Source organism: Apodemus sylvaticus, chromosome 19, assembly GCF_947179515.1.
Source record: "Apodemus sylvaticus chromosome 19, mApoSyl1.1, whole genome shotgun sequence".
In the NCBI taxonomy this organism is placed as follows: Eukaryota; Metazoa; Chordata; class Mammalia; order Rodentia; family Muridae; genus Apodemus; species Apodemus sylvaticus.
The window spans coordinates 11,597,628-11,622,645 of NC_067490.1; the positions used below are offsets into that span (position 1 = coordinate 11,597,628).

General features: G+C 45.9%; 1 protein-coding gene across 2 annotated transcripts; it reads right to left on the reverse strand.

The window, feature by feature from the left end:
* Nucleotides 1–6,209: 6,209 nt before the first annotated feature.
* Znf280b (zinc finger protein 280B) lies at nucleotides 6,210–20,705 on the reverse strand. 2 transcript variants are annotated; one of them, XM_052164590.1, is made up of 4 exons: nucleotides 20,577–20,705; nucleotides 20,209–20,353; nucleotides 19,606–19,667; nucleotides 6,210–10,937 (listed from the first exon to the last, which is right to left on the reverse strand). In XM_052164590.1, the coding sequence occupies exon 4, from the start codon at nucleotides 10,871–10,873 to the stop codon at nucleotides 9,269–9,271; it is 1,605 nt and encodes a 534-aa protein (XP_052020550.1). In that variant the 5' UTR covers nucleotides 10,874–10,937; nucleotides 19,606–19,667; nucleotides 20,209–20,353; nucleotides 20,577–20,705; the 3' UTR covers nucleotides 6,210–9,268. The 2 variants fall into 2 exon arrangements, with proteins under 2 accessions (XP_052020550.1, XP_052020551.1); XM_052164591.1 differs by lacking the exon at nucleotides 20,577–20,705 and having other exon boundaries at nucleotides 20,209–20,570.
* Nucleotides 20,706–25,018: the final 4,313 nt, after the last annotated feature.

Consider the following 25,018-nt stretch of genomic DNA (forward strand, 5'->3'; position numbering starts at 1 on the left):
GAGTTGCTCAGTCAGCTCCAGCCATGCTAAAACAAATTAGGCGCTTCTGCCCATACTGCAGGAGCCAGATAAACCAAATTATAGCAAGACCTGGCTCCTGCTGTTACTGTCTTGCATTTCCAGGAGGCGCAGAGCCTTCCCGGATCTCTCCTGGGAGCCTGAAGCGTCCTCTCGTCCCCCTCCAGTCCCCCTCCAGTCCCCCTCGGTCTCAACCAATGGCACATCTGCCAGCTGAACCCGACTGCACCAGACATCGTAGGCTCTCTGAGCCTCCCAGACACTTGCAAGCAAACCGAAAGTTCAGACAGACTTATAGACTCAGACTTTGGCAAACTGGGAGACAGACAAAAAAAAAACACGTTGTTACATGCTCGAGACCTCCTATTCACTACTCCAGCATGTGAGATTCCCAGCCAATGCACCAAAGACTCAGGCAAGCTTTAATGTACTGTAGACCCCTGAGTGAACCACGTGGAGGCAGGAACCGATGCAAAATACAAGAGGAATTTTATTTAATCCAGCACTCTGGGGTCGCCCTGCACATGGGGAAAGAATGACCACACCTTTTATACAGTCCTCAGGGCAGCTACCATTAGGCAGAACAGTGTTACCTTTAAACTAACTGGCTGTTAGTGAATGAGGTAGGTGGCCAAAAGTCTTGAAATAACCCTGGGCCTCCCCTAGCCGCAGGGGCCTCCCTGAGGTCTGAGGAACATAGTTTAGCCTCTCCCTTCCTGGAGGGGCAAGTGTTTCATGACCTTCCAAAGTTCCTGAGCTGACCCTTTCACTGGCAAAGCTATAAACAGGGGTAGGCAAAAGTCTTAAATTCTTGTTGGAACACAGGCCAAGAATGGAGCCGTGTGAAGAGAATCCTCATTTTAGGAGAACGCGGAGTGAAGGGCACTCCAGGAAGATTGACACCAAGGTCTTGTGGTTCAGATTCTTGTGTTTTATAAAAACAAAGTGCAAAGAATATGTTTGATAGAGGCACCATATGGTGAGGTGGAAGGGGGCACCTCCCAGGTCCCATGCTGAGGCATCCCTTCCCCGACCAGCAATACAATGGATATAGAATAGAGTTTATTTAAGGTGTGGGAAAGGGAGTTGGGAAGGGAGAGGGAGGCCAGGAACACGAGGGAAGGAGGAGGAGGGGGGTGGGGCAGGGAGAGAAGGGGCTGAGTAAGAGAGTGAAGAGAGGGCAAGCAGCCCCTTTTACAGTGAGTCAGGCACACCTGGCCTAGAAGGAAATGCTAACACAGATTACTCATTATTCAATTAAGTGTTTTAACCATCCTTTATATGCCTCTAAGGGAAAAACATGGTTCGATGAAGATTCTGTACGGCTGGCTGATGAACGTTTCAGCAGAGAGCTGAGATGCCTTAGGTCTGAAGCCAGATGATCTTGGGCTCTCTTTAGCTTTTAATAGCTGTACCTTGTCCACCTCCGTGTTTGACCTAACATCCCCACACTTGGGATGATTGCGTGAATAAATCCTTTTGGAATGTGCAAACAGACCCTTAGCCTCCACCTGCGCCAAGGTGAAGGAGGGCATGTGAGTCTGGTAGCAGAACTTCCTTGTTTTTCTGTATCTATCTGAGGTTCAAATTGAGAGGTCCAGAAACCTTGGGAATAAAAACTTTCCTGTTCCCCAGGAAACATACTGGGCTCCTCAGAGGGAACCACCACCAACAGTTCCTTAGTCAGCTCCCCGCCCTGACTTAGGGAGGGTAAGTGTGGCGCCGAGTCAGCTCCTAGCTAGAGGAGATAACAAGGACAAAAAATGCCCCCATCCCCAGGCAGTGGTGGCGCAAGCCTTTAATCCCAGCACTTGGGAGGCAGAGGCAGGTGGATTTCTGAGTTCGAAGCCATCCTGGTCTACAGAGTGAGTTCCAGGACAGACAGGGTTACACAGAGAAACCCTGTCTCGAAAGAGAAAAAAAAAATGCCCCCATCCAAAGAACAGACTGGAGACAACCACAAGGATGGGAAAATATCTTATCTCTGGATGGGTGTTTGTGCAGGGCAGCCTTGTATGGCTTGAGCGTCTCATCCTGTGGTTAAATGTTCATGAGAGAGGAGTGCTGTCCACTTGGACACTAGACAGTCAGAAACTGACCCATGTAGCACCCCCAGCACCCCCCAATGAAGTTTTAGATTACCTAACCCTAGCTACAATCCCCCTAGTTTCCTATGAAAAGGCTTGCTCTCCTTTGCCTGAGTCACCATCTTGATGAATGGTCAACCCCTGCATGCTGGGTTTCTGCAGAATAAAACTCTCTCTGCTTTTACAGACATAATCTGGGGGATTCCCTGCAGTGTTATCTTTTGGATTTGGTTTTTCAAGACAGGGTTTCTCTGTGTAGCCCTGGCTATCCTGGAACTCACTTTGTAGACCAGGCTGGCCTTGAACTCAGAAACCCGCCTGCCTCTGCCTCCCAGAGTGCTGGGATTACAGGCGTGCACCACCACCACCCAGCTCAACTGCAGTGTTATCTTACATGAACAGCTCACAGCATTCCAGGGTGCAGTCCAGTTATAATATTTGTCCTTCGACAAGTAGGACTTAGAGGTTAAAGGAAATTTTGTTTTATAGATCTCTTAAGCACAGTAGTTTAAACTTATTAACATAACTTTAGACCTCACAATATTTTAAACCTCTGAAAGTAGACAAGAAAGGCTCTGTTAGAGTAGAATCCTTCTAGACCCTGGACCATCTCAGACTAAACAAAATTAACTGTCAACCAAACAAAGAGAGATCCCAGCCCTAAGCTAGAATTCACTAATTTCCATTGACCCTAAGGGCTTTTTCCAGTCCCACACCCTCCTTACAGCTTTGCCCTCCCACCAGGGATCGAGGCAAGGCCGAGTTCCATTCTCCACCTATAGGAACATTCTTGAGTAAAAAATTCTCAGAAAAAAAAAATGGCAGAATGTACTGACTGATAGTCACCTGACCCTCTGGAAAGTCCCAGGTAGAGTTCAAATGGTGTCATGCTTGCTAGCCAATAGATTTAAAGGTCAATATGTTTAGCTAATAAGTTTGAACTGTAACCTTGCTGAAGTAACCTGTGCCCCTAAGAAGTATAAAAGCTGCTTGTAACACATTCCGGGTGACCTTCTAGTCAGTCACTCGCCTTGAGGAACTGATTAAAGGTTGGTCCCGGGGCTGGAGAGATGGCTCAGCGGGTAAGAGCACCAACTGTTCTTCCAAAAGGTCATGAGTTCAAATCCTAGCACCCACATGGTGGCTCGCAACCATCTGAAAAGAGATCTGATGCTTTCTTCTGGTATCTGAAGACGATTACAGTGTACTCACATATAATAAATAAATTAAAAAAAAAAAAAGGTTGGTCCCCATGTGCCACACAGGAAAATAAACCTCTTGCTTTTGCATTGATCTGTGTCTCGGTCTCTCTCTCTCTCCCGGAGGGTCATACACTTGGACCCTTACACAATTAGTGCATTTTAAAGTCTTGATTTATATCTTTCTTGTTACTGAGAAGAAAATACCACCATATTGGAGCATTGTATTGGGGGTAACCTGAATCATTGTCACTTTATTTGCCTCAAGAATCTTTTACTCTACTTGGAATGGGTGCTATGATTTTCTATGAACAAGCGTGAGGCAAAAGAAAGAGGCCTCTGGGTTAGGACAGAAGGGGAGAAAGAAGAAGAGAGGGGGGAGGTGGAGAGACAGACAGACAGACACACTGAGAATCCATGAATTCAATCTAGAGTTCCAGTCTAGCAACACAGAAATCCTGGCATCTGCAGAGCATACAGTCAACCAGCAAAGTTTCTCTACTTATCCATCATTCACCGTACAAGGCACAGAAATAATGAGGAAAGTATCATGGAAGTCAGAGTAAACCAAAGGCAACTTTATTCACTGACAGTGCGGTGGGAGGGGGATGGGGGATACTTCTAACAGGTTAGAGTCTCAGTCAGTCTCAGGAGCTGACGGGAGAACCTTGAAAGCGCTCAAGCAGTCTCCATTTGAAACACAAGCCTACGAGCCTTGCTGAAGTTCAGGGGAAGAGAAAGCAAGAACGAGCGCACACAGAAGAGAAGGGAGGGGGCAAAAAGAGAAAATGAAAACATCTGGATTAGATAGCAAAGAGCCTCTGGGGTAAGGGCAGCTGGACTCCTGGGCTGGAAAGTTCAGGGTTGGGGGCGGGGCGTGCCAGGTAGGGACTGAGGGATGCTGGGAGAACCTGGAGGCCAGGTTAGCTTTGGTATGTAAAATATGCACTTCAGCCCCTCCTCCCTCCTCAGGGTTCTGGAACCAAACAGCACGGAAAAAGAATGCTCCCAAACTAGAAGTGTAACAAAATAAGACAAAAAAGTAAAACTACTTAGGGCATAAGTCAAAGATTACTGCCTGTGAAAGCCAACCACGAATCCTGGGGAAACTGATGATATTTAAAATGAGCCAGTGTCTTGAGGTTTCCAAACAGTCTCACTAATAAAAGTAACCCAGGCTGGCCTAGAACTCACAATCCTGCCCCACTCTCTAGAGTGCTATTGACAGCCTCAGCACACCTGACAGAAGGTTTGCAAAATTAAAGTCATGAACAGCGCCAAGCGAAGCCTGTTCAGTTTCTGTTCGCTTTTCTTTATTTTTTTAGACAGGGTCTCACTTGTAGTCCTGCCTGGCTAGGAATTCAGACAGATCCATCAGCTTCTTTCTGCCTTGGGTCCCAAAAGCTGGGACTAAAGGTGTGTGTCACATACACAGCAAAACCTTTATTTAGGGGATGGAGAGATGGCTCAGCGGTTAAGAGCAATGACTGCTCTTTCAGAGTTCCTTAGTTTGCCAGCAACCACATGGTAGCTCACAACCATCTGTAATGGGATCTGATGCCCTCTTCTGTTGTGTCTGAAGACAGCTACAGTGTACTCACATACATAAAATATCCTTTTTAAAATTTTTATTTAGTAAAGAAAAAAATTAGTAAGTGACTGTTAAGTATCCAGCAAAATACAACCACTCTCTAAGATGCTAAAAGATGCAAATTGAAATTCTTAAGCAACATAGACATGGACCTACGATAGCAAGTCTCATTTAAAACCGAGAACCAAGGAGATGGCTCAGTGGATAAAAGCTTAATGGCCCAAGAAGCCTGACCACTGGCACGCAGGAGCCAGGAGTCAGCTTGCTCTGATGAACATGTAGTGACAGATGGGACAGAGAGGCTGAACAGGTTGGGCACCATAAAGACGGTGGTGAGGGACAGTCTGATATAAGTAGCACTGCCACCCAAGGCAACGGTGACATGCCCCACTCCCACCCCATGTCCTCTGGCGCACCTGTGGTCCTGCAGTAGCTGCGATCTAGTCAACATCCAGGGCTCATGTCACCACCAAAGGCCAGGAGGATGTCCCTGTCCCGGACTGCCTGGGGGCCACGACAATGTCCAAGATCTCAGCAGAGCTGACCTACCTCTCAACAGCTGATGAATGCCAGAGATGGTCCCACACTTCTGCTGTACAGCTAGCTCAGGAGAGCTGGTCCCACCCCTTGGCCGCTAAAGCACTCTGGAGAGCAGGTCCTGTCCCTTGCTGGGGCAGTACAGGATCCCTGGTCCAATGTCTTGCCAGCTACCACAGGTAAGACAGCTGGCCCTGCCCCTCACCTAGGCAAATCAGGAGAGCTGGTGGGATGAACAGCTCAGCTACCACGCAGGCCCAGATTCAGGGCTTTGAGCTGGCCCACCCCAACATCCACCCAAACAATGAGCTGCAGGAGCACGTGGGGCTGCAGGATCTCATGACACAGAGCAACAATAAAGTCCTGATGAGGATCCAGTATTGACGGTGTAGAAACCAGGAGCCTCAAACCAGACCAAGGACTCATTGCAATGAACATTTTCACTAAAGCTGTTTTGTCAAAAGGGCATATAATACTGTGTGTGACACACCCTAACTTCTACAGCAGGATATTTTGTTTAGAGGGTTTGCTTGCCTTTTTTCTTTGGGAGGGAGGTTGCAAGGTTGGCTATGTAAGGATGCAAGATGAGTACTAGAATACAAACATAGTGTGAAATTCACAATCAATAAAAATTAAAAACAAAAAACATAGTGGGCAGAGTTCAGCCCTTGGGTCCCAGAGGAGCGCCTACACGTGACCTCCACACGTGTCTGGTGGCAAAGACGCACCCACACCCTACATACAAATCATACACAGTAATAAAGGAAATTTTAAAAATTAAAATTAAAAAAGGCCTAATTAGCTTTATTGAACATATCACTCAGAAGTTATAATCAATGAGGCAGTAAAAGTAACTCAACTGCACAAGACACAAAACAAAAACCTAAAAAAAAGACACAAAAGGTTTTCACAAAATGCTTTATTCCTCTAATTACTAGTTCTTATAAATAACTTTGGCAACATCAAAATAACTTTTATTTGGTAAAACAAGCAACCAACTTCACAGAGTAACAAAATAGTAATCTTGACAAATATTTAATTCATGTGTAAACAAAACAAAGTGACATTGCTTCAAAAATAGATAGAGCTGTCGATATAAAACAGAAAGCTTCAGAGACTTAGTCACTCTAGTCTGTGTTAGAGGCACAAAAATGGACCTAAGCTAGCTCACTTCTACCACAGAGCCAAAGCTCTCGCTACTGTCTTCCTCAAGTTCTGTGACTAGGAAACTTAGCTAGATTGCAGAGGGAGAAAGCTGCAGGGAGAGGTAAGTTGCCTTCCAAGAGAAAGAGTAAATGGGGACATTTCTAGTCACTCTGAGACTCTTGATAAGCTTAATATCCACAATGAGGTAGCAGCCATGCGGGCTCGGGGAAAGCACTGTGCCAGCAGCCCGGGCAGCCTCAGCCTCAGGAGGAACAGGAATTTACTGAGGAATGGGAGGTCAGTGGGTCACAACAGTGCAGGAGCAGGGGAGTCAGCTGGGCAGCGCAGGGGACAGGAGGAGCGGGTAGGCAGGAGCCTGAGCCCTGGGGCCTCCCTTAGCAGTAAACAACAGTCTGTACTCCTTAGGAGCATGCTTTAGTGAAACAGAGAACTACAGCCACAGGGCTGGACACACTCGACACAGGTCTAAGAAAGAGGCTTCTTACTTTTACCATATACAGTATGTAAGTCTGCAGACTCATTTCATAATCAGGATTTTCCACCAGAACAGGTGGGACAAATCTGCTTTCCACACCTAAAGGAAAGGTACACGGTAAAAAAGAGTGTGATGTGCCCCTCCCCCCAATCACTGAAAATACCCATCAAAACAGTAAAGAAGCAGATCACAGTCAGTGGTAGAGCGTAAAGCAAACGAAAGATACAACCTCTTATCCCTTAATCTTAAGAGAGGCCAAGGCCTACAGATAACCTCTCCCCATTTTTTCACAAAATCTAGGGAAACTTCACTAAACTGAGAAAGGAAAATTGGAACAGGGACATTTAAGGAACCTGTCCACACTGCCTCTTTTGTTGTTAAGGGGCAGGGTCTTGCTGTGTAATTTGGAACTCACTGAAGAGCCTAGGCTGACTCTGGACTTCAGATCTTCCTGCCCCAGCCTCCCAAGAACTCTTATTACCAGTGTGTGCTACCACACCCAGCAAGATAAGGTACCTTTAAAGAAAGGAACAGGATCCTCAGAGTTTGCAAGAGCAGGGTCTACAACCAGCATGCACCCAGACTCCTTGAGGAATGAGCAGCAGCAGCTGATCCCCTGGGCTGAAGGGGAAGGGACAACAGGTGGCACTGGGCCAGGCTCAAGGACACAGCCCTGGATATTCACAGAAAGAGTTAATGCTACTGAAGTTGTTGAAGACAATCCTCAGAGGATGCTCTACAGTTCTATAAAAAATTGTTCCTCCATGGGCTAGTGACCAGCTAAGTAGTATGACAGGAGAAGGCAAGTCTTCATTTAGGACATATCTTGCACACAAAAGTGCTTCAAGTAAGACCCAAGCAATATTAGTGTGATCAACTCGGATTCTATACATCCAACACGGGGAAATTATACAGACATTATAACCACTTAGATATGAGACAAGACACAGACTGTGACTAGGGCCCTAGTTCAGTGGCAGAGCCTTGGGTTTAATCCCTAGCACCAAAGGGGGGGAAAAAAGCACCAGGGCATCAAATCGCAAGTTTCACATATTCGATCACACTCATGGACTGAAAACTGAAAACCTATAGAGGGCTTACATCCTAGTCACCCTGGTCTGGCTTTTGTGCTATGTCCAGTATTATTGGGCAAGGTCCTATTACAGCTTGAGAGTAGAACTAAGTTCACCCCGGGCCATAAACTGGACAGATGCATTTTCCCAAACCTTTTCAGTTACAATTCAGGTTCAATATACTTTATATAATGAATACCAGACTTCTTTTCCTCAGGAAAGGACCACTTCCTTTACTGGTGTGGCCCATGAGGATATAGCCAGTTCTTCACACATAACTAGCCAAGAATGAACAGAGAGTGGAGAACTCTGGCTACCCTAAGCATCAAGCAAAACAAAGTCCACGGTCATCAGCTCCGTGCCTGTTCTCTAACTACCGTTGCCACCACATCTCGTGTCGCTAAGAATACACAGCTGTGCTTTTATGTGTGCAGGGGCCTTTCACAAATATGGGCATTACAGGAATGGCTTGGCCTCCTTGGATACTCTTTTAGGTAAAGGCATTCAGGCAGGGTTCCTTCTTTGGCCTCAAGACTGAAAAGGATGTGTGCCTGTCTACTTATCCACACTATATACCACTTAAGAAGATATCTCTTAAAAAAGGGGGGAAAATGTCTCTCTCCCTCCTATAGCAAGCATTAATTTCCTGTAGATTTTCAGGAGAGAGACGTGGGGCCTTGTGAGCCCACCAAACTCAAAAAACCTTTACATAAAAGAGCTCTCAAACTTTAGGATATTAATAAATAGGTTTAACTCGTTTTCCATTTGCAGGGATACAGACAAACACCTTCCTTGTGTTAGGCCAAACACTTAATATTGAAAACCAGATGTATTTTAAATAACACTCACTGTTCATTCAGAAAATGCTGTAGCTGAGGAATGGGGTGGTAGAGCACGTGCTTATTATTTGTGAAGCCTCCGTTCCAGCTCCAGCACTCAACGAGAACAAAAGAAACCCTCAAAAAACAAACAGGCAAAGCCCTACATTATCACAAAATTAAAGAAAGAAAAAAAGCTGACTGTTCAGCAGTTCATCATCTTAGGTACCAGTGAGTGAGTGACGGATGGGCTGTACTCTTGTCTCTCTGGAGGGTCTGGATTCTGGTTTAGGTGAGAATTAATTAATGGGGCTTTTGTGAAGGTCTGCCTTGAGGTCTGGGGTAAGATGATGGCTCCCAGTCTGCTGTGCTCACAGTGATTGAAGCCACCTTCACAGACTCTGACTCCACAGGCTGCACGGACACCTGAATCACCACCTTCGTCTCGGGAGGCAGCCCTTCCAGCTGCTTGGGCTTCTTAAACATTTGGTGGCACTGTGTCTTGTGCTCCATCTTCTCCTTGAAGGTTAAAAACTGCAGGCGGCACTTGGAGCACTGGTGGTTGCTCCTTTCCCAGTGGCCCCTGTAATGGCACATGTAGGGCATCCCAGTTTTGAAGATCTTAAGACAAAACGGACAGAGCAGGTTCTTAGTGCTTACATGGCACTTTGTAAAGTGGGTCTCCACGTCGGCGAAGACAGACGACCTGTACTTACAGACCTGGCAGACATAGGGCATCTCCCCAGGCTTGTGAGTGTCCTTCATGTGCTGCAGAAGGACTTGGTCGGTCTCAAAGGACAATTCACAGATTTTGCAGACCACGGAAGGGTCTGGTGCCGTGTGCACACGGTCGATGTGGCACTCCAGCTGGAATGGGGAATCGAACTGCCGGTGGCAGCGCAGGCAGGTGGTGTGACTCTCCCAAGCATCCTCACTCCCCTGCCTCTCCAACTCCAAGTGATGCTTGGTGTGGTTCATAAATTTAACATTTTTTAGGGCTTTCAAGCAGCTGGGGCATTTAAAGGCGGTGTGGGTCTTCTGCTCTGGCTTCCCATCTCCTTTGTCCTGTCCATAATAGAAGTCACTAAGTAACAGAGTCAAACTTCCTTTCTTGGGATCAAAAGTCTCTTGACTTGCTAGACTTGAAGAGTCTGCCTCCACCAATCCACTGTCCTGACCAGGGTGGACAGAGTCCTCTGGAGGAGGCGCCCCGTTCACACCGCGGCCCAGTGAGGTGGGAGCGTCAAAGGAAGGCGTCTTCTGCTGCGCATTCGAGGTATGGAAAGTCCCTGAAGGGGGCAAAGTTGAAGGGAGTTGTTTTACAATCTCAATACTACGGTCAGGCCTCTGTGGATTTATGGAAAAATGGCACTTTGAGACATACAAACTTTGATTCAAATCTCCTCCTGAAAGCGCTGCCTTTACTGGACTATTCTCTGAACTTGAGAGTGTGACCAGAGGCGAACAGCACTTTGAAGAGCTACTAGGCACAACTTGTGGTGAATTACCTTTACAATCAGACTCAGACAAAGGCTCAATAATGATAGGACTATCTGTCGATCTTGATTCAACCGGAGACGCTGGCAGGACAATCACTGCCTCTGATGTGGGGGCAGCAGGACGTGAGGGCTGCAGTCTTTGAGTCGTGGTCTCTCTAAGTCGGTTATGCTTTCTTTTTAACCGTGAGCCTGGGGTGACTCTGTTCAGAATGTTCGAGTTGGCGGGTTGTGAAGTTGAAGTTACTCCGACAAAGATGAGCTCGGCGTCTTCCTTTACTTTCTCCACCCCTACAAAGATGAGTTCCGCGTCATCATCACCATCGTCATCGAGGACTTGAATGGGTTCCTGTGAACTCCGCTGCGGCTCTGAATTTTGTCTCTTGTCACCTAACACAAATGGCCGCTCCATTTCTAGTGTGGTTCCTGACACGTGTGGCCACAAGCCCCAGCACTTCCTCAACACACACTGCAACCTGAGTGCAAACAAATCACATGTCAGTGAGCATAGGAAAAGGACTTGGTTTTCTCATCAAAGACTTTGAGGTGGGGCTGAAGAGATGGCTCAGCAGTTAAGAGCACTGACTATTCTTCCAGAGTTCAAATCCCAGCACCCACGTGGTGGCTCACAACCATCTGTAATGGGATCAGATGTCTTCTTCAGGTGTGTCTGAAGATAGCTACAGTGTACTCGTATACATACAATAAATAAGTAAATCTTTAAAAAAAAATTTACTCATTTAAAAAACAAAAGACCTTGAGGTGGTTATAAACATTAAGGACAGACACTCAGCCAGTGCCACCCAGCTTTTAGCCCAACCTTGGAGGCCCAAACCTCCAAGGAGGAGCATCTACAGGCTCTGTTGCCTAGTCTGACCCAGGACTCTCACCCAGCCTCACCTGGCCTTTGTATACCCAGGCAGGAGCTCCATCAGTAAGCTCTCTTAGGTGGGTCTTCTCACCCTCAGCTGTCTCCCCTCACAGGCCCCACCCTCCAGACCCAGGCCCAACTAAGAACCAAATCTGCCTTCTCTTTAGTGAATCTAACCCAGGGCCTTTACCTCATGCCACAACCCAGGTTCAGATGGTGCTGCAAGCTATCTCAGCCTAAGCCTACTGTGTGCTCTCCTGCTGAGTCTGACCAAGTCCCTGTACTTGTGCAGCCTTCCAGGCCCAGCCCAGACCCCCAAACTCAGACCCCTCCAGTATACTGGTTACCAGTGAACTCCAGTTACCCCAGTCACTCCAGTTAATAACCTACACTGAGTATCTGAAGGACTAGTGTGTTCTCTCCAGTCTTGAAATCAACCAAGCTCAGACAAGAGCAAAAGCAGAATCAAACTTCTCCTCAACATCAGACACACAATCAAAGAAACAAACCCAGGTGTTTGAGTTAGAAAACAGTGAGGAAGACTGAGACCATATGTGTCCCTAAGAACAGCAGTCCTACACAAGTGTTGTCTAAGATGAATTGCTGCAGCTAAACTCAGGACACAGGATTTAAAAGAACAATTACAAACAATCAAAGATAAAGAATTCAACAATTCCAAAGAGGACAAAGCAAACACCTCAAGGAACTTAAAAGAGAGCAGAACAAGAAAATGCCTCCCGAGTCCGGCGGTGTTAACACACACACTTAATCCAAGCACCTAGGAAGCAGAAGTAGGTGAACTCTGATTTTGAGGCTAGCCTGGTCTACATAGTGTATTCCAAGACAGCTAGAGCTACTTAAGACTCTATCTCAGAGAACTTAAAAAATATACACATATACGGTTCAACAAATTACTGGTACTCTGAAAAGCTGCAAACATAAATCAGCAAATTCTGAAGATGTCAAAAAAAAAAAAAGAGCCATTTTAATGCAGTGTATAGCTTTCAAATCAACATTATCTTTTTATTTATTTACTGCCAAGGAACAGCCTTGGCTTGGAGAGGGGTTCTGAGGAAGGGATGTCTGGACGCAACGATAATAAATGACTTGAGTCAAATTGTGGGTTGAAGGTGGTGGCACCTCTCTCTCCCTCTCTCTGTATGTGTGTGTGTGTGGGGGGGGGGGTGAAGCTGGCGGCGTCTCTCCCCCGCCCCCTCTCTCTGTGTATGCATTCTGCTCAAGACAGTTCTCCAAATGGTTCTCTCTGGCTATTCTAAAAAATTCTCTGGATAGCACTTCTCTTGAAGATTGTAAGCCCGGTCTTTTATTTTACATGTCAATCTAGTCATTTACTCCAGGTTTCCTTTGAATTATCCATTAAATCCACATCCCATGACCCAGTGCTCTTGATTTTTAGGAGACAGCAAGCACATATTTCCTTTTAACAGCACAAAAGAATTCAGAGATCCTTTTGCCTCAGTTAGCTGGGAGGGACCATGTCCTGAAATGACCATTTCTACCACACCTGGGCCTGGACTTGGTCTCCCAGGATGATCTTGGACTCAGGAATCTGCTGCCTTTGTATCTTTCTGATAAGCTGGCTCACTAATGCAACTGCCTTTGTTCCTTTACATTCATACTGCATACTTAAGTTTTTGTATAAGTGAGAAACTATATATTCTAAAACTCATGTTTTTAGAGTTCTTTTCCACAGCCTTAAGGGCTGATCTGAAGGTCCTAGTGCTTACCTTTTTGCTGTCTCTGATTATCATGGCATAATTGTTATCAGGGAGGGCATTCCTTAAAGAAGTACCACACTTAAAGAAGTGCCAGGCAGTGGTGGCTCAAGACTTTAATCCCAGCACTCTGGGAGTAAGAGGCAGGTGGATTTCTGAGTTCAAGGCCAGCCTGGTCTACAGAGTAAGTTCCAGGATAGCCAGGGCTATAGAGAGAAACCCTGTCTCGAAAAAATAAATAAATAAATAAATAAATAAATAAATAAACAAACAAACAAACAAACAAAAGAAGTGCCACACCAACTCCAGTGGAGTCTTCATGACCTGGTCACCAGATTGAGGCATACATAAAGTTCAAGGAACCAAGCCTCCTGGAAAAACTTGTGCACTGAGTACCTTTTTGAGCTTTGCTGCAGTTCTTATGATTATAATGATTTGTGCTGGCGCTACGGCTATTGGGATTGGCAATGGAGATCGCTTCCCTGTTCCAGAAGGCCATGTTCCTTGGAAATTAGATATTGAGGTTTTAGGAACAGTTCCTCCTTTTGTCGCCAACTTCCTCCTATCCTTCAAGCAGTGATTAAAACAGGATACCAAAAACCCAAGCGGGGAAATATGGTATATGGGACCAGTTGCAGCAAGAGGAATCATTTGCAAAAACTCCTAAAAAGACTCTTTTCTAAGAAAAAGCACATGAAAGTAATGTTCCCACAAAAGAGACAGTCACTATTATGACTCAAAAGGGTCCAGTTTATGTTACAGGAAACAAACTATGGATGCCTAGGAAATTTCAGAGGAAAGGTTATAAAATTCCAGAACCCACTGATGACTCTCTTCAGTATACAAAAGCTTACAGGAATGGATAGGATAGGATAATTAATGTGAGAGGTAAACATGTCTCTTGGCTCAGTCTGCCCTTCTTGGAGAGGTTAAGAAGGTCCCATCCTCCTTGGTGCTTACTGAGCAAAGAACAATGATCTCAAAGAGCAATTGCAGAGAGCCTTATGGGGTGTCAGACCACCTGGCAGGAACTTGACACTGACCAAGGTGAAGCTCCTCTCCCAGTCTTCGAGCAGGAATTCCTGTGCTAGCCATAATCCTGCTCCCCACCTATAGTGGAGGGCTCAGACCAAGGTGAACCATTGTTCTCCGAGGACCTGCAGTTTCCTGAGGCACCAGCCACCTGCGAAGCAAGTGAACCAGTTCTGCAGACCTGTTTCCAGCCTTTCCGGGAAGGGTCTTCCCCCACCTGTATATATTTGGAGACCTCCATTAAACGTAGAGCCTTGACCAGGAAATCTTGTCTTGGCTCCATGTTTTTCTCACCACTCCCTTTTCACCCCCAGCTTTCCTTGCAGGGAACCTGGTAACCCGTGCGATGTAGCTGCAGGCAGCTACTAGCAATCGTTTAAAATTCAGATATGGGGTAGAGACACTTCAATCTAGAGACGGAGGATGGTATTCAAAAGAGAGAACAAAGCCAGGAGGTCTACAAAGTGAGTTCCAGGACAGCCAGGGTTACACAGAGAAACCCTGTCTTGGAAAAAGAAAACATTAAAAAAAAGAGAGAGAGAGAAAGCAAGAGTGGATTTTAGGCTGCCATAAAACACATGCTCAGGTCTTTGAACAAAGCCACAGATTGAAAAGACGCTGTGCCAGCCAAGATCAGGAGACAGAAAGTAAAAGCCATGTGTGGGGTCAAGGACAACTATGACTATCTTTAAGTGTCTGAAGTTCATGTGAATAAAGCTTTTCTTATAAGTTAGTCTGACCTTTATGAAACCACCTAAAGTTCTGTAATCACTGTCAATTTTTGGTCTATATAATCTATATAATCTGCTGCTTTGATTCAGTAAAAACACATTCAGCTCCAACCTTGTGTGGTGTCTGTTTGCCATGGCAGAATCCCTGCCCACTGCTCCATCTCTCAGATATGTTTCTGGTGTTCTGAGAGGTTAGAAATATTGGGATAATACTTTATCATTATAAATTGGCATTACATAATTCGGAGTTTATTGCCAGGCATTTTGTCATAGCACCAAACACTGATATAGCAACCCAGTTAAAAACTGGGCAAACAGCCGGGCGGTGGTGGTGCACACCTTTAATCCCAGCACTCTGGGAGGCAGGGGCAGGGGGATTTCTGAGTTCGAGGCCAGCCTAGTCTACAGAGTGAGTTCCAGGACAGCCAGGGCTATACAGAGAAACCCTGTCTCCAAAAAACCAAAAAAAAAAAAAAAAAAAAAAAAAAAAAACCCAAAAACAAACAAACAAACAAAAAACCCCTGGGCAAAGATTTTAATAGACATTTCTCACAAAAAAGTATATAAAACGGATGTTCAAACTACAATTATTAGGTATCACCTCATATCAACTAGAATAGCTATTACAAATTTAAAAACTTTAAATCCACCTGCCTCTGCCTCCCAAGTGCTGGGATGCCACCTGGCTGGCAACACACTTCTTCTGCATCCACTGAGATAGGTATCTAGTCACTTAAAATGGCTCCAGAATAAACCACCTCCCTGGCAGTAGATACAATGTAAGATGGTTCCCTTCTGCTACCATGGCTTCCTTGACAAAACAGACTGTAGCCAACATGCCTTCATGAAAGCCTGTACAGATATTAGGACTAGAGAGGACACAGTCCAACATATAAGGACTATATATAAGAAACCCACAGCCAACACCCTAAATGGAGAAAAAGCTGAAGCTAATGCCACCGAGGTCAGGATGGAGGTGGGGAGGACCACTACCTCCCACCCTTCTCAGTAGTGTGCTGAAGCAGCAGCTGGAGCAGTAAGGCATAAGGACGCAGAAAGGATACAGACAGGAAAGGAGGAAGTCAAGCAACTGCTATTAGCAGAGGATATATTATATACCGCAGGTTCTAAAATTCTCTAAGGAAACCTCTAGAAGCAATAAACAATTTCAGCTGTATAAAAAGATGCAAAATTAATTGGCAGAAAACCAATAGCTTTTTCTCTTTAATAGCCAGCAAACATACTGAGAAAGAGATTGTTACAGGGAGCCCACCACAGACACCCATCAGACAGGGCCAACTGAAAGTCTTTTTTCCAGCTAGCTGGGACTACACTCCTAGCTGGAATCCAAGTGTAGTGGTGAGCATTTACAATAAGGACCTTTTAAAGGAAAAATCCACATTCTGTTGTCTCTCGGCAGCTACAGGGGGGTATTTCAAGCAAGCAAGCAAGCAGTTTAACAGAAATTAAAACAGATCAGTTAGCTGAAGGGGAAGGTTTCACATAAGCAGACAGCTTAACAGAAGCCAAGGTAAGTGAGCTGGGGTATCTTGACCTTGGGCTCCTAAAATAGAAATGGTTAATTTTACCCAGATCAAATTCTAGTCAAATCTAAAATGGCCTCAACAAGAATACAAGATGGAGGATCTGCTCTGTCTTACCCTGTCACATCGTCATGTACAGATTCCCATCAATAACAGGTAAAAAGACAATAAAATATCTTAGAAATAGGGCTGGAGAGATGGCTCGGTGGTTAAGAACACTGGCTGCTCTTCCAGAGATCCTGAGTCCAAATCCCAGCTACCACATGGTGGCTCACAACCACCTGTAATGAGATCTGATGCCCTCTTCTGGCATACATGCAGGCAGAACACTGTACACATAATAAACACATCTTTAAAAAAAAAACAACTAGGTATAAACCTAAGCAATGAAAGACATCTGCAATGAAAACTTTTAAGCTTCTATAAAAAGAGAAAAACACTAGAAAACGGGTTGGAAAGACACCCTACAGATTATTCAGAATTAATATTCTTAATGGTTTTACTAAAAGTCATTTATAGACTCAATTCAAAAGTCCCATCTCATTCTTCACAAAAATAGAGAAAAAACTGTCCTAAAATTAAAATAGAACCACAAAAGACACCAGCTAGCCAAAACAATCCTGAACAAACTGAACAGTGCTGAAGAGATCAACAGATCTTAAAAGATCTTAAGATGTGTCTCATGGCCGGGCAGTGGTGGTGCACACCTTTAATCCCAGCACTTGGGAGGCAAAGGCAGAGGCAGGCGGATTTCTGAGTTAGGAGGCCAGCCTGGTCTACAGAGTGAGTTCCAGGACAGCCAGGGCTACACAGAGAAACCCTGTCCCGAAAAAACAAAAAAAAAAAACAAAAACAAAAAAAAATGTCTCATGACAGGTGTGGACTGAGCTCTTACCCTCAGCACATGGGAGGCAGAGGTAGATGGAGCTGCGAGCCCAGCCTGCTCAAGGACAACCACAACTATGTAAGAGACCTTATCTCAAAAATGCATACATAAAGGCAAACCAACAACCAGGATATATTCCAAAGCCACAGTAATGAAAACAATATGGTGCTGGTGAGAACACAGTCACACAGATCAACAGCGCAAAGTCAAAGACCCAAACATGAATACACATGTCCAATCACTTAGTACCTGACAATACCAAACATGAATACACATGTCCAATCACTTAGTACCTGACAATACCAAACATGAATACACATGTCCAACCACCTGGTACCTGACAATACCAAACATGAATACACATGTCCAACCACCTGGGACCTGACAATACCAAACATGAATACACGTGTCCAACCACCTGGTACCTGACAATACCAAACATGAATACACATGTCCAATCACTTAGTACCTGACAATACCAAACATGAATACACATGTCCAATCACTTAGTACCTGACAATACCAAACATGAATACACATGTCCAATCACTTAGTACCTGACAATACCAAACATGAATACACATGTCCAATCACTTAGTACCTGACAATACCAAACATGAATACACATGTCCAACCACTTAGTAGCTGACAATACCAAACATGAATACACATGTCCAACCACCTGGTACCTGACAATACCAAACATGAATACACATGTCCAACCACTTAGTAGCTGACAATACCAAACATGAATACACATGTCCAACCACTTAGTAGCTGACAATACCAAACATGAATACACATGTCCAACCACTTAGTACCTGACAATACCAAACATGAATACACATGTCCAACCACCTGGTACCTGACAATACCAAACATGAGCTGATGGCAAGGACCTTCAGCAGTGGTGGCTGGAGACTGGATGTCCACATATGGAAAGTCAAACTGGACCTATATCTAAACCCCGGACAAAAACTCACTCCAATGGACTCCAAATGGACAAAGACCTAATGCAACACTGGACAGCGCCCTACACAATCTACGTGAAGGGAAAGACTTCCTGAAGAGGACTCCATTTCCCTAAGAACAAAGACAATGACCAACCAGTGGGACTTCACCAATCTAAAAAGCCGCTGTACAGCTTGGGAAACAATTAACTCAAGAGGAGGCCCACACAGTCATCCCTGCCAGATACACATCTGCAGGGGCTTCGTTTCTAGAATATATGAAGAACTCAAAAAAGCCACTGATTCAAAAAATAGAGAGGGAGGGAGGAAGGGAGGGAGACACATTCAAAAAATGGGTTTGGGACTCGAACAGACAATTCTCAACAAAATTAAAATGGCTAAGAAATGTCTCAAAAACTGTTCACTGTCCTTAGCTATTATGGAAAAGCAAATGAAACCAACTGTAGAATTTCATGTTACCACAGTCAGAATAGTAAGGACCAACGGACAACAAAAATTCTGGAGCGCTGGGGGCTGGTGAGGCGGCTCGGTGGTTAAGAGCACCGACTGCTCTTCTAAAGATCCTGAGTTCAAATCCCAGCAACCACCCTGTGGCTCACAGCCATCTGTAATGAGATCTGATGCCGTCTTCTGGAGTGTCTGAAGATAGCTACAGTGTACTTACATACAATAAATAAATCTTAAAAAAAAATTCTGGAGCACATATGGGGGAAAGGGAAACCCCCCTTCACTGTGGGCAGGATATAAAACCAACCCAGCCCCTCTGAAAATCAGTGTGGAGAACTCCCCAAAAGCTGAGGCTAAATCTACCACGTGACCCAGCTACACCACTCTAAACTTCCTATTTGAAGAAGCAACTTCAAAAGTTCCAGAATTCACTGGGCGTGGTGGTGCACGCCTGTAATCCCAGAACTTGGGAGGAAGAGGCAGGTGGATTTCTGAGTTCAAGGCCAGCCTGGTCTACAGGGTGAGTTCCAGGATAGCCAGGGCTACACAGAGAAACCCTGTCTCGAGAAAAAAAAACAAAAAAAACAAAACAAAACAAAAAACAAAACAAAACAAAAAAATAAGTTCCAGAATTCCTTATAGCAACACTTGGCCTGAACTTATCATACCCATTCAGATTACCTCCGGAAATTCCAAACCAGTAATCTGTTTTTGTTTGTTTGTTTTCAAGACAGGGTCTCACTCTATAGCACTGTCTATCCCAGAACTACCTCTGTAAACCAGACTAGCCCAGAACTCACGAAGAGATTCGCCTGCCTCTGCCGACCTGCTATCAGCCTGACCTGCTATCAGCCTTGGTAATGTTTTATTTTTATCAGAGGTGCAAAGAGAAGTCACAAAGTGAAAAAGACGGCCTTTTCTCTTACCGCAGATATACACTGGAACTTTTAATAACTTCTGGGGAGTCCAAGCACTGCAAGTCACATCCCTGGGGTACATCAGACAGAGAGAGAAAAAGAAGAAAAAACTCAACTCTAAGCTTCAGTTACATTTTACATGTTAAAAGAGTTTTACTCCCCTTCACTACCCACCAGTTATTTACAATCTTATTTTCCATTTCCTTTGCTTTCATACAAAACAGCCTCCTGTCTTCCACTTAAACCAAGGACTGGGTGTGAGGTCATCACAACCGGTTTGTCCGGTACTGGGAAATGAGTCAGGGGCTTTGTCTTTCCTAGGCCAGCAAGCATTCCACCAAGCTATCCCCCAACCCTGTCGTCGGGACAGTCATTACAACCATCCTATACGCTACCTTCCGATACCATACAAAACAAAACAACCCCACCGATCGCCACTCAAAGCAAAACTAGCAAGCTAGGAGCCCCGTGAGCTACACAGCCAACAAAATACTGCTGTACGGGAAAGGAGGCAGATAATTGGCTTTTTTTAAAGCCTCCAAGAGCCTGCAGATCGCCAAACTGGGAGTGGGGCTTAATTTATCTACAAGCCCGGCTTCCGTCGGTACTTACTTTTTTGAATGGGTCTCACGATGCGGTCCTCCCTCCTCCTCCTCCCTAGCGGTAGAGATTCCAGGCGGGCGTCGGCGAGCCCTGGAGGGGGGGGGGGGGAATCCACGGCCTCCAGGACTTGAGGTGAGCTAAGCGTCGCCGGGGCCTGGGCGACGGGAAAGGCATTTAAGGGGAGCAGGCCCAGCCCCGGGAGGGGGGCGCTCGTGGGAGAGGGGGGCGCACGTGTGCGCACGGGGCTGCCAGGAGGGGGTCCCCGGGCTCCCGGCCTACCCACGCTGGCTTCCCGCGGACCACGCAGAGGGCCCTCGGCCGACGTCCCCTCCCGGTCGCCCTCGCAGAGGTCACGGGCACCACACCCCTGTCCTTACCTCCCCCACCTGAGCCTCCCCGGACGCCTCGGCCCGCGAGGCGCTGCGCGGGAAGCCCCGCACCACGACCTCCGGGGCCCCCGCCGCTCCAACGGCAAAGCCCCGGCCGGCGCGCACTAGCCCACGGCAACCTGTGATTGGCTGCCAAGGATGGACGCGAGGTCAGCCGCGCGCGTAGCGCCGATCTGATTGGTTCCCAAGGCCCCTGGAGCTTTGCTACTGCTCGGGCGCCCCTAGTGACAACCGCGGGCGGCAGGGGCGAGCTGGGACGGGCCGGCAGTGATGATGCACGCCCCCGAAGAGATCTCGGACCTGCGAGATTTGGAAACCCAGAGCCAAGCCTTTCATTCTTTCCAGCATTCCCTCCCAGATGGGGGTCGGGGTGGGGTGGGGGCGGGGCTGAGGCAGGAGGATTATTGCAAGTTAGACGTGGCGGCCGAGGGAGAGCCTGTCTCAGAAAGGAAAGGGGGTGGAGATGGGAGGGTAGGAGGGGCATAAGATAAGAGAAAGAATTAAAAAAAAAAAAAAGGAGAGCTACAGCAAGCCAGGGCCCAGGGCCAGAGATGGTTCGCAGTCCCTTAGGGAAACCCTTTGCCCACCTGTAGTACAGCTATGACAACATCTCTCTAGCGTGGACCTTTTCCATAAGCACACAAGCTGGCCCCTCGCACTCAGAAAACGGCTGCTGGAGAGATGGCTCAGTGGTTAAGGAGCCTCTAGGTCTGGAGTTCAATTCCCAGCAACCACATGGTGGTTCACAGCATTCTGTCATGGGATCTGATGCCCTCTTCTGGTGTGTCTGAAGACACCTGCAGTGTACTCATACACATAAATAAATCTTTGGGAGAAAAAAGAAAGAAAACGACCTGGCTACTGGGTTTGAAACAATCTTTTTTTTTCCTTTTTTTTTTTGGGGGGGGGGTGTTTCAAGACAGGGTTTCTCTGTGTAACCCTGGCTGTCCTGGAACTCACTCTGTAGACCAGGCTGTCCTCGAACTCAGAAATCCGCCTGCCTCTGCCTCCCAAGTGCTGGGATTACGGGCGTGTGAAACCATGCCCGGCTCTGCATGTATATTCCTAAATTTTTACCAGCTCAGTCTGTATAATGTTGTCTCTATGCATGTTGTCAGAGCTGACCATTTGCTATTGGATAACCAGTTTCTCAACCTTGCTATTTGAGACAAAGCCTGTCATAACCTCAGGCCCACCAACTAGTTAGACTATCTGATCAGTGAGCTATCTGGATTCTTCTGTCTTCCAGTACTCAATACAAAGTAAATGCTTAAGTTGCTGTGGTACGTTATTTAGAAAGTAAAGGCAAAGAAAAAGACGCTCTCTGCATGTTCAATGCATGCATATGCAACTAGGAATCTAAATCGGGGGGTAGAAAGATGGCGGCCAGCCGGGCGGTGGTGGTGCGCACCTTTAATCCCAGCACTCTGGGAGGCAGAGGCAGGCCGATTTCTGAGTTCGAGGCCAGCCTGGTCTACAGAGTGAGTTCCAGGACAGCCAGAGCTATACAGAGAAACCCTGTCTTGAAAAAACCAAATCCAAAAAACAAAAAAGAAAAAAAGAAGAAGAAGAAGAAAAGAAAAGAAAGAAATAGATGGCGGCCCAGTGGCTAAGAGTGTTTGCCTGTCTAGCAGAGGTTCTGTTCCCATCACTCAGATGAAGACTTATGAAATATCTATACCTGTAGTGCCAGGGTGTCTGTGACACCTTCTGCTGGCATCCTTGGACATCAGGCATGTCCATGGTACACAGACAGCCAAACATTCACACACAGAGAAATAAAAAAAAATATTTTAAACGAAGATAAATTAGGCATAAGTCATGTAGAGAGGCTTGAGACATAAAAGAATTGTGTGGGCTGAATAGAACCCAAACACTATGCACCCTTACAGAAGATGCCTAAGTATCAATGGGATTCTTCTATCCTCAAGGAACACCTGAAACTGGTTCCCTGTGTTCCCAACAAAGATAACTACTTATGATTTTTGTGGAAGAGATTATGGGAAACCTCTAATCGATTTTTAGACTGTTCTGCTGTATTTTTGGCTTTCCCTGGGAGTTTCGGAGACACCAGCAGAACTAGTTCAAGCTGCCATCATTCCAGATTCTAAATGACCATGAAAGAGGTTAGTGGTTAAAGGTGACAGTTCCTGTACCTACATGCTTTGACAGGCAACGTCTCTCCTTCTATCCTTTTCAGGCTCTTTTCACGGTGCATGGCCCAGAGCATGCACCATCTTCCAGGGGCACTAGACAGTGGGACAATTGGAAAGGATGTTGAAACCCAGAATGTACCTCTGATGAGGCCTGGTAGCTTAGCTGTAACTCCTGCCCGCCAGCCATCCCATATTGCTAACAAAAGTGCAGTTTGACAGTAGACACAGAAGAACAGTTTTGTCCAGCAGTGGTGGCTCACACCTTTAATCCCAGCACTTGGGAGGCAGAAGCAGATGGATTTCTGAGTTGGAGGCTAGCCTGGTCTACAGAGTGAGTTCCAGGACAGCCAGAGCTATATAGAGAAACCCTGTCTCGAAAAAAAAAACAAAAAACAACAACAACAAAGAAAACCCAAGAAGAATAGTTTGACTCAGAGCGAGAGACCCCAACTCAATGTTTTTAGACTCCTAAACAACTAGCCCAGCACAGAGTAACTTGGTTTTCTGCTTTCAGCTTGAGAAAGATAGCCCACCCTGTTCTAGTTCCAATGTTTAACTATACAATGCCCCAAGGACGTTTGCTCCAGAAAATCTCTAACCTTCCTTAAGGCATAAACTATTGCCTGACTTCCTCATTCTGTACTTCCCCATTCCATGCATAATTTGTCCTCCACCCTTTGTCTTGGGATTTTCCCCTTTAAATACCCCTGACTTCAGTTGCACCGGGTCCCACAGTCCTCTACCCCTGTGTGGTCTATGACTGTGGACCCCAGAGCTCTGAAGTAAAAATTCCTCTTGCTATTGCATCGAGACCATTTCTTGAGAGTGATATGGGTGTCGCCTTCTGAGGCATGGGGTGCTGGGGTACCCTCGGTTTTTTCGGTTCTTACAAGAGCAAGGTCAAGTTGATTGTGTATTCTAAAATATATATTATTATATTATATATATATAATATAGTAATATAATCCCCATATAATTTTAATCCAGACATTTTGATCTCTTGCTCTCTTCTGTTTTCTTGCTCCCTTTCTCTCTCCCACCACCCCCCACCCCCATGGTGACTTCCGTAGGGGCCAATGTGAACTTGCCTAAAAGCAGTTTCCCTGTACTCTATCCAGAACTCTCCAGCCCAGGGACTGGACTGCCCTTCTCCCACCCCAAAGGCTCTTTCCTACATAATCCTCTCTTTCTTCTATATAATGCTCACTCTTTGGCCTCCAGGCTGCTGTACTTAGTTCCTCTCTCTCCCTTCCCCCTCCCCCCACCTGGGTCTTGACCTCTCTGAGCTCTCCCAGATGTTTCTGCCTCTGGCTATCTGCTGTCCCACACCTCTAGAATAAACTATCTCCTCCACCACACCTAGGAGCAGTCACACCATTTTCTTTCTTTCTTTCTTTCTTTCTTTCTTTCTTTCTTTCTTTCTTTCTTTCTTTCTTTCTTTCTTTCTTTCTTCCTTCTTTCCTTCCTTCCTTCCTTCCTTTCTTTCTTTCTTTCTTTTTCCCCCACGTAGTAACATCCAAGCTTTCCACAATCACAGACATTCTAATCAGCCAGTCAAGCCTCAGAGAGTCTGTCTTGTGGCTGTAAAATGGATGCCCATTTTATAACAGTAACCAGTTCTCTTAACTCCCTGCTAGTTCTCCTCCCAGTTTCCAGCCCGGCTTCTTCAACCATTTCTCCCAACCGTTCCCCGCCCAGTCCCCCAACACTGCACTTAAACATTCCTGTCTCCCTGCTTTCCCAGTACAGCTCCAAACCATAACAACTGTTCTAGCCTATATGCTCAGCACAGCTTCTCCCAGCTCAACTCTCTCCTAACAGATCTTCTACACCAACTGCCTTCTCTTCTCTGCTAGCCCAATCCCATTTCTCAGTCTCTGCTGGCTATATATACTATCCTGTTTCCCAGAAGTTCAAGAGGCAGCCAACACTGAAGGTCATAAGGTCAAACAGTTCTTCTAACAGCTAAGAATTTTTTTAAAAGATTTATTTATTTATTTTATGTATATGACTACACTGTAGCTTTACAGATGGTTGTGAGCCATCATGTGGTTGTTGGGAATTGAATTCAGAACCTCTGCTCACTCCAGTCTCCCCGATTGCTGTGGCCCAAAGATTTATTTATTATATCTAAGTACACTATAGCTGTATTCAGACACACCAGAAGAGGGCATCAGATCTCATTACGGATGCTTGTGAGCCAACATGTGGTTGCTGGGATTTGAACTCAGGAAGAGCAGTCAGTGCTCTTAACTGCTGAGGCATATCTCCAGT

What these genes read in the sequence shown, in the direction of transcription:
- Znf280b (XM_052164590.1), bottom strand. Translation starts at nt 10,873, where the DNA reads ATGGAGCGGCCATTTGTGTTAGGTGACAAGAGACAAAATTCAGAGCCG.